Source organism: Triturus cristatus, chromosome 1_2, assembly GCF_964204655.1.
Source record: "Triturus cristatus chromosome 1_2, aTriCri1.1, whole genome shotgun sequence".
NCBI classification, from domain to species: domain Eukaryota; kingdom Metazoa; phylum Chordata; class Amphibia; order Caudata; family Salamandridae; genus Triturus; species Triturus cristatus.
In genome coordinates, this window is record NC_140580.1 from 452,605,413 (window position 1) to 452,624,423 (window position 19,011).

A 19,011-nucleotide genomic window follows, 5' to 3' on the forward strand; every position below is an offset into this window, starting at 1 on the left:
CGTAGCCAAATTCCTGGGGTGGGCATGGGTGATTAGAGCAAGATATCTGCAGGCACCTTGATCTTGCTCTCGTTTTTTAACTTCTCTACGGGTCTTTTCATGTATTAGGTCTTTATTATACTGTTTAATTCTATTTTTAACGTTGAAATGTTTTTTGAAATTTATGAAATCGTAATTGTGATGGTTTTAAATTAACTATCTTATGTATGTCTAATTTCTATTGCTTTCAATTGTCTTTTATGATGTAAAAATCGAAATAAAGACTTTAAACCACCAAACCACCAATAAGCTGCAATGTAATGTAATGTAAACTAGATTTATATAGCACACTTTCCCCAACAGGTATCCTGCCGCTGAGAGTTACCTTGTTGTTAAAGTGTGCGATTAATCGCCAACCCCAAGATAAGGCAGACGGTTCGGGGAGGGAGGAGAACAGAATAGGACATCATAAGTCAATGAAAATGAATCTGTGCATTACTCCTCCCTCGGAAACAGCCAGGTTTTCAACTTCTTCCTGAACTGCATCAAATGCTCAGTTTGCCTAATGTTGAATTGGAGTACATTCCACAGCTGTGAGGCCGTGGAGCTATAGGCTCTCCCTCCTGTCCTGGATCTTTTAAATGTTGTTCTGTTCACCGAGTTTGCTGTTGACGAATGGAGAGTTCTCGGGAGAGCATATCACGTGAATTTTCTCTGGAGTGGTTTAGGACCCAGGCCATGTACTGCTTTAAAAACAAAGCAGAAAGATTTAAAATTGTATTCTCTGCTGAATCGGCAACCAATGAAGATCTCTTAGGGCCAGGGATGTGGAGGACCTGCGCTGCCGATTCATAGCTAATTTTGCTGCTATTGTTTGGATTCTTTCCAGTTTCAGTATCAGGGAATTTGGTGCTCTAAAATACAGGGAGTTACAGTAATCCAACCTGCTCAGAATAACACTCCTCACTACGTGTGTTCTGGCAGAGATTGGCAATAGTGGGAGAATCTTTCGTAGAGCCCTTATCAGGGAAAAAAACAGGTACCAACTGTTTTATTGACTTGTGAGTCCAGCTGAAGATTGACATCCATCATTACCCCCAGATTACATACTATTTTAGCTGGAATTAACGGAGTATCTGAGAGGTGAGCCGGAAATCAACAGGAAGGGGGGGGGGGGGGGGGGAGCTATTGTACTCATGGTGCAGTATACAACTTCTGTTTTTTCTCCATTAAATTGGAGGAAGTTATCTCTAAGCCAATTTGTGGTACTTTGCATACGCGTCTAAAATTTATCCATGGGGATTGTTTGATTTCCTTCCAAAGAAAACACAAGCTGTGTATCGTCAGCATAGTTGACTAATTCTACTCCAAAAGATTTAATAATAGGGATAGGTGGACGCAGGTATATATTGAATAAGATCAGACTAATTGCCGATTTCTGCGGGACCCCATGTTGGACGGATGTCTTCATGGATGTGGAAGGTTGAATACTCACTGCCTGTGTCCTGTCCAATAGATAGAACTGAAGACATTTTAATGCCTGACCCTTAACTCCAATGTTCCTAAGTTCTTTCAGCAGAATGCTGTGGTTTACCGTGTCAAATGCGGCGGACATGTCCAGCAGCACTAATATAACCGATTGACCATTGTCAGCTCGTATTCTCAAATCGTCAAGAACAGTCACTAGGGCTGTTTCAGTTCCATGCTCAGGACAGAAACCAAATTGCAGCTCATCTAGTAGATTATTATCCTCTAAATAATGAGACAAGGATTTACTAACTACTCGTTCAAGGATTTTTACCGGATAGGGTAACAGGGAGATAGGTCAATAGTTAGACGGGCACGACAGATCGAGTGTTGGTTTCTTGAGTAACGGGGTCACCATTGCCTGTTTCCAGCACTCAGGGACCTCTCCATTAGTCAATGATTGGCAGCAGATTTGATGCAGCCAAGGAACGAGTTCTGACTTGAATTCCTTGCAAATCCTCTGCGGGAGAGGGTCCATTGGTGACCCGGTGGAAACAGTCATGGCTACTTTAGTGAGCATTTCCTCAGTGGGACTCTGAAAACACTAGAGTAGCCTGACTGTATTTGTCTGTACCCTCATCCTGTTTCTGTCACATAGTTGGCGCTGATAGATCAATCTCCTCATTCGTATACAGGTCATTTTCATCATCCGCCTCAATTGGATTATTTAGATAAGGCCGCTAATGATTTTGTTGATCTTCTCATCAAAATAAGTGGCTAGATTGTCACATAGCTTTTGCGTAGCTGTGATCTTATTACTTATACATGCCAGCTTAGATAGATCCTTTACTATATTAAAAATAGTTCTAGCCCTATTCGGTGCTTGCAAGATGATTTTAGCATAATATTCGGCTTTTGATCTAGCAATTGGTTCTTTATATGTGCCCATTGAGTTTTGAAGGTTCTTTTATCTTTTTCATCATAGAGCCTCCTCCATTTTCTTTCTGCCTGTTTACATTCCTTCCACTGTGATCTCAGAACCGCACTATACCAGGGGGCCGAAGGTTTATCTCCATTTTTCAGCCTCTTAACTGGTATTCTCGGATCCAGAGTTTAGTTTATCTGAACACAGAGGGTTTGATAGTTTTCTTCCACTGTCCTACTAAAATCAAATATATTTTTCTCCGTTAATAGTGGGAGTTGTATGTTTTTTAGTAGTCTGGTCCATTCCCTTGAGGTTCACAGGGTGAGTCGTTTTATTGTTCGCTCTGGGTAGTGCAAGCAATAAATAGATTAAAAAGTGGTCAGTCCAGCATAAAGGCAGTACTTCAACCTCGGTGGAATTAGCAAATATTAAATCTAGGACATGGCCTCTTTGGTGTGTAGGTTGTAGCACTAATTATTGCATGTTGAGACTCTTGCATGCTTGTGCTAGTTCTCTCAGAGCCGTGCCAAGATCCCCGTTATCCCAGAGGTTAAAGTCACCCAGTAGGATCAAACTGGAGTGGGTCAGTGACATATTGTACACTATGTCAATCAGTGCCAGACATTGGGGGCTCTGTCCTGTGAGGGGGGGGCTATAGCACAATAGCTGTCCCCTATCCTCCTTAAGGGAGACCCCTAAAAGTTCTGTACCCTCAACCTCATTCATTTGAAGTGGAGTAAAATTCAATTATTCTTTAAATATTACTCCCACCCCTCCACCTCTCCCATTTAGTTGGGGGTTTGTGGAAGGCTTTGTATCCGATGGGCAGGCAAGTCCTAATTCCACTGACGAATCGATTCAAGTCCAGGTTTCCGTTAGAAACAGAGCATCAAAATCATGACATTCCAGCATAATGAAAACCTCTTGATGATGCTCAACTAAGGATCTAAATTGACTAGACCACATTTAAGGCTATCTGGAGGTGAATCTGCCATGGAGATGATTCCCTTCCTCAAATTCACTGCTACAGGACTCTTAACATCTCGCTCACTTATATGTAGGAGTTGCTCCCTTGAGTAGCGGATTCTGGTTTCTCCGGGGAGCTGGTGTTCCTGACCAGCAGCGTGGCTGGCGCGGTGTGTGGTCAGTGCGCGGACGGGCTTTCCTCTGGTGCGCCACCGGCGCGTGCTCTGCACGCTTGCATTACCCTCCCTTAAGTAGAGGGGGAGCGTTCTCGGCAAGATCAGCTAGACCGCTGAACAAGATGGTGTGCATTCGGTGACCCGCTCTGACAGGCAGAAGTACACCAGCTCACCCTGGTCAGCGAGAGTGCGGAGTAAGTAATTAGGACTAAGTATTAGCAGCAAGTAAGATTAAAAACAGAGTTCTGACAGCTATTAAGCAGTGCACACTGTCCAGTTTCCAAACGCTATTACAATCACTATACAAGTTCTAAAAACAATTTCTAAACGCAGTTTCCAAATGTGCTCAGTTTCAATTTTAAACATAAGATGAGCAGAAGGTGAACCTCACACACATCGGCAAGTCTCAATGGCGACCAGTTGGGGATAGAGGCCCTGGTTCAAGGGCTGCGTAGGCCACTTTGTGTTCCAACAGTGATGCTCTAGTACAGCTGTAGGTTAAGGGGGCCTATGTAAAATGGCTTAGCAGAACCAATCACCATTTTCATTTCCACTACGTTAGGACTGAAAAAAGGTGCTGCAGACACTATACGGCAATTTTATTGAAAGGGTGACACTTTACTGCTCAGCAGGCCTTACAGTGAGTTTTTTTTTCATGCATTTTAGCCATTCTGAAACAAAGACCATATGTTTAGGAGTGCAGTGCGTGGCTTAGGCTTACAAGAGCTTGGACTCCATTGGCTGAACCTTCACTGGGAGGGCGGTCTCCATCTACAACGTGAAGGAGCTAAGAAACTGTGAAACAGATGTGCCAAAAGGAATCACCAGTTGTTCAGACTGAATAAAGCATTTTCATTCATCACTCTGGTAATTTTGGGTTAAGCATTGCCTAATTGAGGATTTCAAAAAGCGTGGGCATGAGACTGCAGGACCTAGCTCGGGGTGGCCAGATACAATACAGGGTTGTAGTCCTTGTTGCAGCAGCGGCTGGTGCTGTGGAAGAGGGTTGGGAAGACGAAAAAACGAATTACCTGCAGCAGGCAGCGATGCACTCTTTTGCTCCTCTCCTTGCAGGCACAGGCTTCCAGACTCCATTGTGGCCAATCGTGAACCTGCTCTCATGTCATGAGAGCACTGTGAGGATTGGCCTCATTGCACAGGATTTGAGCTCCCAGGGAGACTGGGAGCCTCTTTGGGTTGGAGACAGCCTCAGTGAGCATGACGATTTGGCCAGCCTCAGACAGTCGGCCAAACCGTCATGCGCACTGATCAGAGTGCACAACCACTCCTACTGAGCCCATCGTTCCCCATGGCCCCACCCCCAAAGACTCAGCAGGAAAGGAAAAATAAAACGTGTTTAATATACTTTTAGTTTTCCTTTCCTGCCATTTTGAGGCAGGGGGTGGTGGGGGACAGGGGGGGGGGGGGTGAGGCTAGTTGAGCATTCAAGGCCAAGCCCTGCACAGGTGAAGGTGGGGAGGTGTGTTTGGCAGAGACTGTGCAAGCATGGTACGGGAGAACCATGCTGATAGCCGTCAGAGTGCATAGTAGAGCCAGAGGGCGTGAAAGACAGGTATGGGTCAAAAATATTTTATGGCAGCAGCACCTAATAAAGGTGCAAAAAACCTGGTGGCCCACCAGTAAAATCACATTAATTTCTAACATAGGTAAAAGTTAGCTACAGCAAAGTATAGGACTATTTGCACAAAATGTGCTCCTCAGCATAACTTCGCCTGTTTCATCGGAGTAAAAATGAATGCAAGAAATTATTAATTACAAAGCCTTGGGCAGCGTTACTACTATTTCAAGATCTTAAGGGCAAGTCATCAATGTATTCCTGGAGGATCATAATTAGAAAGGAACCTCAATACATTGCAGAGTATCCCTGCCAATGCAGGCTTTTAGGAAAAAATCTATAATTTCCCACTCACATTAAAATTATCAGGATAAACGTAAATGGATCTAATGGTTTGTTACAACGATGTAAATGAAAACGAGCATTGGAAAAGCCAAATAATAAATGAACATATACACCTGCATCCATTAGAATTTATTTTTTAACTTCTTTTTTGGGGGTGGATGATAGATTAATGGATAGGGCACCTTTTCATGCAAGACTGGTGGGAACGGCAACAGATTATGGAATTATATGGACCCACTTGATGTACCTATATATTTATGAAGATCGTAAGGCATGGATAGCATCGATATGCTCCTCCCATCATTGTGGGTCCTAGATTTACAGCACAGTGGGGAAGGTATTAAGACATTATGGATAGAAGACAAGGGGTCATGTGCCAGCAGGTGGGGGGGGGGGGGGGGGGGGGAAAGACACAGCTCTCAATGAGAAAAAGAGTATTTGTGAGGCTATTTTGCCATGACAAAGACAGAGATAATCCATGGGGCAACTTTCAAGACATTGGAAGATCTACAAGCGAGATAGCATGAGAGATGCAAGAAATTATTTTAGCATGAGAGATGCAAGAAATTATTTTTGTAAATTACAAAGGAGAGAAAGCGGATAAGTTTAAAGGGATAAAGAAATCCCAAGGAAATCAACAGTGTAGTGGAAGCAAGCATAAATCAGCAAAGATTATGTACTGGAACAAAACATAAGGTGTTCTTGCTGGGGAGACAGTCTCAAACGCGGGAAAATTAAATTAGTGTCAAATCGGTAAGGGAAAATTAATAAATACGCATGCCAACTGGCACCACTGGCCATTAATTTACCAGAGGTATGTCTTATCTAGTATGTGATCCACAGGAAATGTGGGTGTGAGAGAGAAAGTCTCACGAAAAATATTCACTCAGAGGCCCAAAAAACAAACAAACAAAAAAAGCCAAAAGGACCTTGCATCAGCCTGCTGCTACCGGTTTAGTTGCCAAGTACTTGCCCTTTGGATTCTCTAGCATCCCTGAAGTGAATGAACATTACATTGTCCATCGTAACACAGCATTTAATAACAAAAATGTGCAATGCAATAGGTCTTGCATTTGCGAGAGTTTTAGCTATTGGCATTGTAAGTGACAATGCCTTCTATTCATGTATTAGTTACATAAATAAAAGGCATTGTCATTTGCAATGCCAATAGCTTAAACTCTCGCACATGCGAGACCTATTGCAGTGCCAATGCTTTTTTTTTTCTACGGGCCACACAGTGGGACATTTACAGTGCGATCCGGCAAGGATCACATGCATTTTACGTAATAGTCCTTATTTTAATAGACTTCACTGCTTGCGATTTTATCTTTTTTTCCTATCGCACTTTGTTTAAATAATTTTAAGGCGCTTACTATGTAGATTATTTTATATTTATTTGCACCTAAATGCATTAACTGCCACTATTTTGCCCCGTAAATTAAATAATTTATTGTAATCATTTTATGGTATTAGAAGAAATGGTTTTAATTAACTGTAATAAACATGAACGATGTGTAAGGAAAGCAAAGGTTAAACGAGGCGGACCTAAGGCCCACCATGTGTCTATTGGAATCTGACAATATATAGCTGCACTGTCAAAACCAATACCTAAAAAGCCACAAACCTCATAAGCAGGAAGGGGATAGTGAGAGGCAGTTAGAAATAACAAGAGAGGGGTATCAGACATGGGCGTGCTTGGCCAGTGCACCCACTGACGCCTCGAACTAGGACCGTAGTGGGCACTGAGGTGACAGGTGAATGCCTCAGAATAACCACTGCCCACCCGGGTAATCGTGCTCTATGACCCTTAACTTTCAAACTACGTCCTAACTATGACGGAAGAAATGTGATGGTTGCGGCCGGCAGCCCTGAGGCTGTGTGCCGTCCATCCTTGGAGGTCACGACTGCAGAATTGTTCTGTAACAATCCTGGCACTGGGGCATATGAGGGATGACTAGGATAGTCCATCCAGGCAGGGAGCGGTCTTCTGCCCTCCTTCAAGTTTGTGTTTTCTCCTCTCCAAGGGACGAAAGAGGAAAGGGAGTCAGAAAGTCGTGGAGAGGTGAACCAGGGAGCACAGGGTGAGCAGTAAGAAATGTGGGCAGAGACGGTAGAGGCAAGCAAGAAGAGCTGAGGAGAGCGGAAGCAGGAAGAGCTGTGGAGAGAGGAGCGAGAGGAGAGCAGAAGCAGGGAAAGCTGTGGAGAGAGGGACGAGGGGTGAGCGGAAGCAGGGAAAGCTCTGGTGAGAGGGGCGAGAGGAGAGTGGAAGCAGGCAGAGCTGTGGAGATGGACGAGAGGAGAGTGGAAGCAGGGAGAGCGCCTGCCTTGACCGTCTCCCGGAGGCGCCAGCACTTCTTTGACTCAACGAGGGCTGAAAGCTGGGGGAGAACTGATATGAGGTTCGCGTGGGCGGAGCATGCTTGAGTTTTACTGTGCCTCACTGCCAGCACTTGGAAATGGTTATAAGGGCACCATTAAGAGCTATATTTAAGTTAAAAGCGCCATTATATTTAGTGTGAAATGAGCAAAGTATTGCACTTTTCAAGTTTATACACTTTCAAGCCTATTTGCGAAGTTGCTGTTTAAACGTTTATATTTACAGCGCCGTGAAATAAAAAGACGACAGTCAGTGCTGGAATATATAAATGATGTAATCACGGCCCTTGTCCCTATCCGGGCCGTTGGTTTCTTGTCGCCATGGCAACTCCCAAACAGATAATGCATCTGAAAAACAGCCTACGAGGGAGAAAGTTCAACCCTCAGCATTACGCCGCAAGCAAACAATCCAGTCCGGGTGGGCGGGGGCCTAAAGGAGACAGGGCGGTCACCAAAAATCCTCACTTTCAATCGGAGGCCTGCGTTTACCATAAAGGATGACACGTGCCAATTGAAAGCATGGGCAGAGCTTCGACCCCACTTCAACAGCAACCCAAAAAACAATAGATCTTGCAGAGCTAGCAGCGCATGTGCTGCGACGCTAGGCGAGACCTAAAAATATTAATTAGCACTGGGGAAAGAAGAAAATGCAGACATTATGCTGTGCTGGAGTAGAGAAAAAAAAAATCAGATATATTTAAAACTTGATAGATGCACATTTGTTGATTTTGGCGGCAGACTACCTGCATATTATACAGTTTTTCTGCTGGAAAGGCATTAAACGTATGCCGAAGTAAATTGCCAGTGCCTTAACAAGAATAAAAAATTAAATCCTGAAACCCCAACAAAGCTCCCTTTTGTTGAAAACACTTGTAACATCACACACTTTCAATGAAGACAGGTTCAGCTGAATATCAAATGCAAACATTGTACCATACAATAAATAAATGGTTTGCTTTTGTTACCCTGCTAACTACGATTCTGCACAGACTATACATAAAATATTTAATAGAGCAATCCCCTCCATCTGATGCCTCTTGAAAAGCAGCAATCCATATCTAACCTTTCTTGAGCAGCAGAGGCTGCTCAATTTTACACTACATGCACCAATGCACACTCACACTTCCGAATCAGTAATTGTTAATCAAGTTTAAAGTTATAGATATACTAAAATTCATGTCTCTAAAAGATTCTCTGCACTGCAAAACATTGACATTTTGAAAGCTTGAACTTTTTGAAACTGAACGCATACTTACATTAGTAGGCGTTCAATACACGGCACAAGAAATTCCCAGGAGTATGCTGTAAGGCGATGCAATCTAGTAGGCCATGTTGGGGACAGGCGGAGGATAATCCTAGAGGCAGAGACACATGCAGCAGCCACTAAAGATGGAGTATAATTTAAAAATGTATAATCTGTGGAAAAAGAAGCAACAGGTTAGATACAACTAAAACCCTACCAAAGCCCATATAAACTGTTTATCAATGCATCAGACGCCACTATACCTTGCAAAGATACTTCAAGGAAATAATCTGCATATTTGGCAATGTACAGCTTTGTCTTTTCCAAACAAACCATGGGCCAGCCATCATGGAGGTCAGTATCACACACAGCAATGGAAAGATAGTACTCAATGAAGTGAGCAGCGGTAGGGAGGCACAGGTTCCACTGGAACGTTTCCAGCAGCAACAACTCCATCTGTAGTAAGTTCTGTTTAGTTAACACCAAGTTCATATTGGTCATACAGCCCAAACTATTGAGCTGTTCCAGTTTTGGTACATGGTCTTCTTTTTCTTCAAATTTACCTGAAATAATAAAAGAGATTAAACGAAACACCGGCTGAAAATCCATTCCTTTATGAGTAACATTATTCTGGACGCATATTTCATAAAAGCACGGTTTACCCTTTCCAGACAAAACAAAGTTAAATGTTGAGAAATCAGTCTCACACGGTGTATAAAGTATCACTTTTAGTTTTATATCATTTGGTAGGGCAAGAGTGTGAAGTAAGACAGATCCGTCAACACAAACGTGTGTGGTGGTTAGGTTGTTTTGAGGCATTTTTGTTCAGAATGCGGCTTTGGTGAACTGCATGTATGCAAGTAAGCTAACATGGAGTCTAATTTACCTGACTTCGGATGGATGCTTTAGGGCTAGGTGTGCGCGAGTTAGGCTTGATCCGAACGTGATGTGGCCTACGCTAGCAAAGTTAGCATTTCCATGTAGATGCGGCAACACAAACAATAGCCATCAAAAACTTGCGGCTCTTGAGGTACGAATATGAGAGTATTTTTGAGACGTTCATTCATACTTAACTAAGAAAGAATAACATTTATCAGTCATTCATTGACATAAGAAGATTATTAAAAAACTAACAGCTAGAGCCTTGACACAGCACAACATGTAAAAACGTAAGAGAACAAGTCTGCTAAGAACTGATGTGGACAATCATTTTATTTGTATATTACGGCTTGGTATTAACAATCTTTTTATAGAACATATTTGCATAGTTGAACCAAGGTATGCTAAAATAGACTATGGTTAGCTAGATAAATGTTTGACAGTACGATTTTTAGAAGTGGATGAATAAACAAACTAATTTCTTTGAATGCACTCATAAGTGAGATCATAACAAGATCGTTCATAAGCGACTCCTTCCTTTCCATGACCCGACAGATAAACGCCGTCTCCTTCACCTGCTTCAACACCCGCGACATCCTTCGCAAGACCTTCAAATGGATCCCGCCAAATCAAGAAAGGCTGTTACCCACAAACTCATAACCAGCAGATTAGACTACGGAAATGCGCTCTACGCCAGGATCTACAAATCCCTGCTCCGCAAGCTCCAGACCATACAGAACACCGCAGCCAGACTCGTACTCGGCATCCCCCACACAAACACATCACCCCACACCTGCAAGACCTCCACTGGCTTCCGGTCGAGAAGAGAGTAACTTTCAAGATACTCACCCATGCATACAAATGACTCCACAACATCAGACCCCAATATCTCAACGAAAGAATCGCCTACCATGTACCCAAGAGTAACCTCCAATCTGCCAACCTCGCCGAAACCCCACGCATCCGCAGAGCCAGAACAGGTGGAAGAGTCGCAGCAAAGACCTGGAAAGAGCTTCCGATCAACATCAGACAAGCACCCACTCTGCACATCTTCAGGAAGACCCTCACGACCTGGCTCTTCGACTGACCAGAGCTGCTCCTCTCTCTCCCCCCCCCCCCCTTACCAGTGCCTTTAGACCCTCAAGGGGGAGTAGCGCGCTTCACAACTCCCTGATTGATAATGTATTGAGTACATCTGAAGTAATTCAAAGATGTGTTTACAATTTGGAAATTTATCATACTAAATATAGTAATTTAGGTTTTGCAGATATGCATTCTGATTTAAATGCGACTTCTGGATAGGAAGCGTAGATTCTGCTATAGATTTTTTATATGTTTCCATACACATTCCTTTAGAAACTTGTGGAGAAATGCGTGGAGCGTTTTCCTAAAAACAGGTATTGGTTGAACATTTGATGATTTGCTGTTGAATTTAAAATGTAATGGTTTATAAGTTAATTCAAATAGGAAAACAATCTGAAAAAGATTGGTTTTCAAAAATTGGAATCATACAAGAAATGGAAACCGAAACCAAACTCCCGAAAACTGTTAAATGAAAGCATGTACATTCTGAAAGAAGTTGGTTTCATTTTCAGTTGCAATGTATTTTTTGGGAAATCGGTCAAAACTGTAAAAGAACAATTTATGGTGCATACCCACATTTCTACAGTACACTAGAGTCTCACATTCGTGGCAAATGTTTAGACTACTGAATAGCTCTAAGCTGTGCTTGGAGCATGACAGGGCATACGGTTATGTCGGAAGCATAGCCACGTGCATGCACCTAAAGTAATATTCAGTCAGTTTTATATGTATTCTCACTGCACTTGCATTTTTATTCAAACTACAAAAAAAATTATAGCCGGAACTACGGTTCTCCAGCGTTGGTACCAGGTGTGTGTGTGTGTATATATATCGAAAGCACTCCTGCGCCTACGCCTTGGAAAGCGTCTGTAAGTCCACAGTAAAGGAGCACGGACCACCGTTGAATGCAGTAGTTGTTTTATTTGACTCGAGGTAAGTCAGCCATGACGCGTTTCGGCTCCGTGGAGCCTTGATCACATACATATATATATATATATATATATATATATACATACATACATACATACATACATACATACATACATACATACATACATACACACACACACACAAAGGTTGCAAAAAAGTTATAATTCAGAAAACGTTATTTAGGTTTGCCATACAAACCTAACAAACTACACAAACAGACATTCTAAAGTTATAGCTATATTTTGAAGCTTAATCATTTATGCCCCAATTTCAATCAATATAAAGCCATCTGATTAGTGAAGAAGCATTTCAGAAAGGTTTCAGAACAACTGGCGGCTCGGCTTAAGTTAAAGTCTTACATAACTTTTGGGAAGAAAAAAAAATGATTTCGTCCGTACTACTGTATCTTTAGTAAATATGGGGTAAGGTTATTTTATTGTAAATCTTGCAGCTCACCCATCCTTTTAACTGACAGAAGGGCTTTGAGGACAGCAACGTTTTGGAGAGGTATTTCAAAACTGTCTTATGAAGTGGTTCAAACTGACTTTTCATTAAATGAGCCAAATGGTGTTCAATTCCCATTGCATAAGGGGTTCTCTCAGTGGCATAAATGTCCTCAAAAGACCCTTCATACATTCTTTGTTCAGTCTCAAAAACAGAAGAGAAGGCATTGTTCCATGCCAGCTATATGTCCAAATAGCTGCTGGACTAATTTGTACTGAATTACACTTCAGACCAGACCGCGCCAAATGATGACACGGAAGCAAGTCCTGTGGTTGCATCCGAATTGGATGTAGGCCAATTTGACTCGTACATAACACAAAAGTGCTGCCACTTCACGTTCCAAGTCTTATTTGTGGACTGAGCTCTAGCCCAACTAACGATTTTCCTGCAGTGTTTCAAGATGATTAGGATAGCAATCCTGAAGCCTAGACGTTATACTGAGATGAAGGGTTTGGGTGCAATACTTAACCTCTGCAGTAGGACAGGAGAAATGGGTTGTTGTCCAGGCGCATCTGTAAGTGCTGCCATGGCCACGCTGGATCTATTAGGATGAATTGGCCCTCCCTCTTGATCTTAGGCGAGGCCTGTGGAAATGAGGAGAATGACAAAAATAGGGTAGGCGAACTTACCACTTTAATTCATCAATAAACCCTTCTTCCCTTATTTTGGGATGCAAGGATCCGCTGGCAAAGAAATTACAGTTCTTGCTGCCTTTTTCTCAGGACGTCTGGGTGTGCCTCATGTGACGGTCTACATCTCACTCATGGCACTCTCAAACCGACCTGATGAGTGTGTCTGCCAATCAGTCGCTGGATCTGGTGCGATGTTTTCAGGGTTAATCCGTTTCTGATCACCCATGTACACTAGCACTGTGTGTCTTGTGAAAGGATTTGAGTGCGAGTTCCTTCTTGTTTATTCAGACAGAATATTGATGCTGTGCCACCTGTTCTAATAAGCACTGAAAATGGAGCTATCCTAGGAAGAAAGGAGGCAAGACCTCGGTGTATCACCCCGAGTTCCAACACCTCGATATGCAGAAGAGACTTTGCTGGAGTCAAAAGCACAATAGTCCAGATCTCCTGCAGATGCATTAGCCATCCTTGTAAGGTGGCATCCATAGTCATTACATAACTGGATACTCGAAGGACAGACTTACATCGGTCGATTTACCATGAAAGGATTGATTGGATCCAATGGGTTAAGATAAGTCATCGAAGATGCCCTAGGACCACATCCATTCTGCATCTAATTCTTCATGCAGAGTTATCATGAAAAGATGGCAGTTAGAACTCAATTGTATGCATGAGGACATCATCCATTAGAAGGATTTGCAAATTGTGTACTGGTGTGAGTTTTGTGCTCTAGAAGAGTTTGGAAGTACCTTGAAGGCAGCATATGCCGTCCTTTGATGGATATGCCTTCTTCTCTTGGAATCAAGAATGGCTCCTGAAAATTGGATCCTGGTGGCCGGAGACAGAAAGGATTTTGCATATTTAAGCTTCAGGCAGTGCTTGTGAAAGAGACATCTGACAACAAATGTTATACTCTGTTGATGGAATCTTATCATATAATCTAAGATAAAGCACCTAGGAAGCATTGGAGTCCATGTTAACCTCAAGAACATACGAGGCAAAGTGTCCCACCCAGCAACAAATCAGCATAGACAATCAAATAAGAAGCCTTTAAAAAGTTCTGAAACCACTGAGGCTTATTAAATAATTTAAGTGCGGTACAGAAAGTAAAATAGTTATTCAAAATGCATCGTAAATCAATATAGCAAATTAGCATAAGGCTCAACCAGATACAGCAAAGAAATTGAAATAAATTCAAATTTCAGACCAATAGTAATCTAAGTAATCAGGAGACAGCCTGACAATGGCCCGCTCTCTAAAGTTTAGATAAACAAAACAACTTCTCACCTCGAAAAATAACTCCTTATATAACAAAATACACAGTGAACATCGTGGGGTCAGCCTAAGGTGATGGTGTCAATATGCAAACCGACAAATCAGAACACAAATTGTAATACAGCATCATCTAGCACCATCCCTACCCTATATTAATATAAAAATCACCCCTTTTGACCTAATGCCATCGGATGTGCCCCAACAAATTCAAATACACTCAAAACAATGACCGTCCCAAAAAATGAAAAGGCCTATGGTAACACAGATAGGAAGGGCCTTGAATGTAACACAAGGCTTTCTCCGTAGTTCTTTGGAACACAGATCTACACAGAGCACTATAACAACACCCATTTTGTTATGTACGAGAGGAAAAATGAAAACACACATCAAGGCTCTGTTAGGATTCAAGATGGCATTTAGGCCTAGTTATGTCTGGTACGAGAAAATACAAATTTTTGCAAATGTACTGTGTTTTCGCTTTAGTGAATAATTTTCATAACATTAGGCTCACAATTTTAATAGATCCCCCAAAAAAAATGTCATCTTTCAGTCTGGTACCTACGAATGTGATCTCTTTTTTCAGCAAGCTGTCCATGTGTGGACAGACGGAGTAACCTTGACATCAAAGGAAAGCCTACACTGGTGCCATGCACTTTGTAAATGAGCGTGTGGAGGAGGAGTGGGGGGAATAGGATGCCCATAGAAGGATAAACAAGCATTGAAAATGCAATAGGTCTCGCCTTTGACTAAGTTAAAGCCATTTGCTTTGCTAATGGTATTGTATAGCAAAGCAAATGGCTTTAACTTAATAAAAGGCGAGACCTATTGCATTTTTAATGCTGGTTATTAGTGGTGGGTGAAGCACTCGCTTGCACTTTGCGGTAGGTATATAAATCGATCATAAACCGATGCCCTTGAGCCCTCTGTGCAAGCACTGACCTGAAGACAGTCAGTTAACACCCTAACATAACTACACTGTAGTGCTAGGTTATTAATTATACTAATATTGCCAATGCACAGATACAGCTTCTTTTTTGCGTTTAATAGTAAGCATTGATTACTGTAGTATTGTTTACTACCTAATTCAATAGTACTCTGCTTCTTACCCTCAAAAGAATGAAAGCTGCGGTTAGCGCTGTATGCACGTAAACGTTTCCATGCACAATAGTCCCAGGTCTTTGTTGAGGCTGCATAACCCTCTGATGAGGACTGGAAACAGTTACCTGTGGGTTCCATCTGGAACACAATATTAAATGAATGAACCTACAGACCAAAGTTCTAGGGTTTGGATCTATGACCTGGAGAGGATACGTGGTGCTCTCTGCAGCAGGCACATTGAGCACCTGAGCTAATTTATTAGTACTGGAAACTGTGTGCTACTGCAAAACAGTCTCACCACTGTGCTAACATACTAGCTGACACGCTTAGTCACAAGATAACCTCATAGCTCAGTCTATTGAACCTCCTACTGTGGAAATCTGAATGCATTTTTAAACTTTTACAGCCAATACAGCGTCCGAGCCTGCCGACTTGGGAGACTGACAGCTATTATTTCTAGTGCAACTTAACAGCAAGACTGGGGTAAAATGCATCATGTACAAAAATATGTAATGTATACACCTATATGTGCATGTATATTGCCCTGGTTGGTTCTTTTAATTCTGTACTTGCACTGATAATCGGTAAACGAAAACTGAACTAAACCACAGCAGTTAAACATACAACCAACATTCAAAATAATTAAAAAAGAAAAAATCACCATAAATATGCTAACAATTGCTGAAAAGGAAAATCAAACTTGAAACTTAACTAGTTCCGGCAATTAAACAGAAAACCAAAATTAAAGAAGGTTACCATAAAAATACTAAACGCGTGAGAACGAAAATCAACCCGCGCATTCGGCCCTGGGGTGGAGCATCATAGCTTGCCAAGTTTCTGGGCAGGGCGGGTGCGCCTCTACATTTTTCCGGCTGCAGACCCCTAGGTGTTAAGACCAGGATGGGTCGACATGGTGACCCAGGGGCCTATCGGACGTTTGCATAGCGCGTGGCAGGGCAACAGACTAGCCCCAGAGAGGCTGCGCATGCATCTGCCTTCTACACTGATCTGTACTGGTCAGCACTTTTGGGGCGCTCGGGAGGGGGGAGGGGGGCGGGGGGGGGGGGGGGATGGAGTCAGATGTTGCGTTCACAGAGGTAGAGCAGTCAGGCGCCCCTCCCAGCAGTGCACAGAGGTAGAGAATGCCATGGGGAATATGGAAGGGAATACGTGCCTCATGCTGACCCTGCAACCCTGGGATCATAAATCTAATCCCGGCATTGCAACTGACTGCCACATCTTGTGATTCTGCGGAAACCAACTGAGGCGCATGAACCTTTTTGTATTCACAATGCAAATATCTCTAACAGAAGAAAGCACTGTGCGGTGTGCTGCCTAATTCTGCCCAGGTACATATGCCATGCCTCGCTGCCCACTGAACTGTTAGTACATATGCCATGCCTCGCTGCCCACTAAAAGGTTTTCTGTGGTCTACTTTAAACAGGACCCAAACTCCATGCTGCTTCTGCATTAGAAATGTTCCTTCAACTTGATCCAGTGTTCCACGGGTGACGTGTGTGCTGCACCTAGTGAGAAAAAGTAGTTTCTAGACCGTAATAAAATAAGTAAATACAAATATAATTAACACTTTCACGGAGCCAAAATGTGAGAATGGGAGAGGATGGGCGGCCTTACAACCCATTTTAACTTACCATTCTAAAATATATATTTTTTAAAATAATCACATCTCAGCAATGACGCTGAACATCCTCTGAATCTGTGCACATCACTTAATCTCCCCGTGCCTAACAAAAATGAATGTGTCCTCATGTAATGCAACTGGTGCTATCTAAAGCGCTTTGATACCCGATTCAGGTCAAGTTTGCACTATATAAAACTGTAAAAAAATAAAAAAAATAAAAAAAAAAAAAATTAAAAAACAACAAAGATAAACGATAGACAAACACTAAATTTACTGCGACAACGCGTCCTAATCATAATGCTGTGTATCTCTCACTTTACACCGGAATATTTCGTCCCTGATTTTTTTTAGAACTCCCAAAGACAGATACGCCCAGATCGACTGACAGGTGATACCCTTACAGAGCCAAAAAAAGTAAATGTATGTAGCATGCATCAGAAGATTGAAAACCAGGACGTGGCATTTCACCTTTCAGCATTATTGCACCGAGTCTCCGATGTCGAACGAGATAGACAACCACTTTAGGAGGTCAAGCGTTGGCGGGAAAAACTGCTATAAAAGCATTCACAAGAGTTCCAATTGCGTCACTGCTATGCCAAACGCACAACATTTTAATTTAGGATAAATATTACATAGTATACGTGCGAGTATGCACTACACCACCTCTGCGGTTGACTTTTTTTGCCCATTTTTTGTCTAACGTTCGACCCATTACACGAATAACGTATTTTTGTTTAACCTATACACATTGAATTAGACCATAATAAACACGAGTTCTGTTGAAAAGCGGCCTTTATTGTTCCTTTTTCGTGTATTTATTTACTCAGACAATTCTGTGCTTGTGTTAAGGTTTAGTTTTCAGTGGGAAATGTAGATACCGGTAAAATTACAAAAAGGGCGTCCCTTTTCTCTTGCTAATTTTCCCCACCTCATGGTAATTCCGCAAGACACGTCAGGAAATCGAGTGCCCATAACACTGAGTAAAAGACGATCTAGTAAACCCACCAGGCACCCCAGGTAAACGTCATGCAGAACGTCGTGTCGGTAACCCCACCAGGCACCCCAGGTAAGCAGAGTGCAGAACGACTTGCCGGTAACCCCACCAGGCACTCCAGGTAAGCGGCGTGCCCGTAACCCACCACATGCGAAGAACTTGCCGGTAACCTCGCCCGGCACCTCAGTAAACGATGTGCGGGTAACAGCACCAGGCACTTCAGTAAAGGACGTGCTGGTAATACCCCCTGGCACCAATGGTAAACGACTGCCGGGTAACGGGTCAGTAACCCACCATAGGTAAATGACGTGCCGGTAACCCACCTTATGTAAACAACGTGCCGGCAATCCTACCCGGCACGTCAGTAAACGACGTACGGGGTGCACTGGACGACGCTTCCCCCCCCGCCACCCAGAGGTGGGAAGGGACCAGCCTGAGAGAGTAGACGGTGGGAACCCGTCCCTCAAACATCTCGGCGCCGCTCACACACCAGGTGACATCGGTGCATTCTGTGAAAGGCAAACTCACGCCACATAAAGCACGGGTTTATGGCGTTTGCGGACCGTGGCATTTCAATGACATCGTTTGGGAATCTGTTGCCGGGTCGAGGGCACCTCTGTCACTTTTAGAAAGCCACACGGAGCCGTAAAACATGGGAGGGCAGCTTATCTTTAATGGGGCCACCAACTGCCTCTTTAACAAGCGCGGTGAAAGGGGCCCGCGCGGCAAACCAATGAAATAAACAAGTCTCGGGGAGAGAGCCAGAGGGAAGGGGAAACAAATAGTGCTTCCCCAGTATTTAAAAGCCATAGTCTAACACCGCGGGTAAAAGATCCAATCCCGCTAGGCGTGGCTAAAAGGAGACAGGGTGGCAACAATGAGGGATTGACATGCCTTCAGTGCAATCATTGCACTGCCTTT

At 43.0% G+C, this 19,011-nt stretch overlaps 1 protein-coding gene across 1 annotated transcript in view; it reads right to left on the bottom strand.

Moving 5' to 3' along the window:
- Positions 1-19,011, bottom strand: part of CCNJ (cyclin J) — a 91,901-nt gene that overhangs the window by 22,639 nt on the left and 50,251 nt on the right. Inside the window, exons 4-5 of the mRNA XM_085606169.1 lie at positions 9,317-9,616; positions 9,067-9,226 (exon numbers count right to left, since the gene is read on the bottom strand). Coding sequence (XP_085462295.1) covers positions 9,067-9,226; positions 9,317-9,616 — 460 coding nt within the window. The remainder of the gene's footprint in view (positions 1-9,066; positions 9,227-9,316; positions 9,617-19,011) is intronic.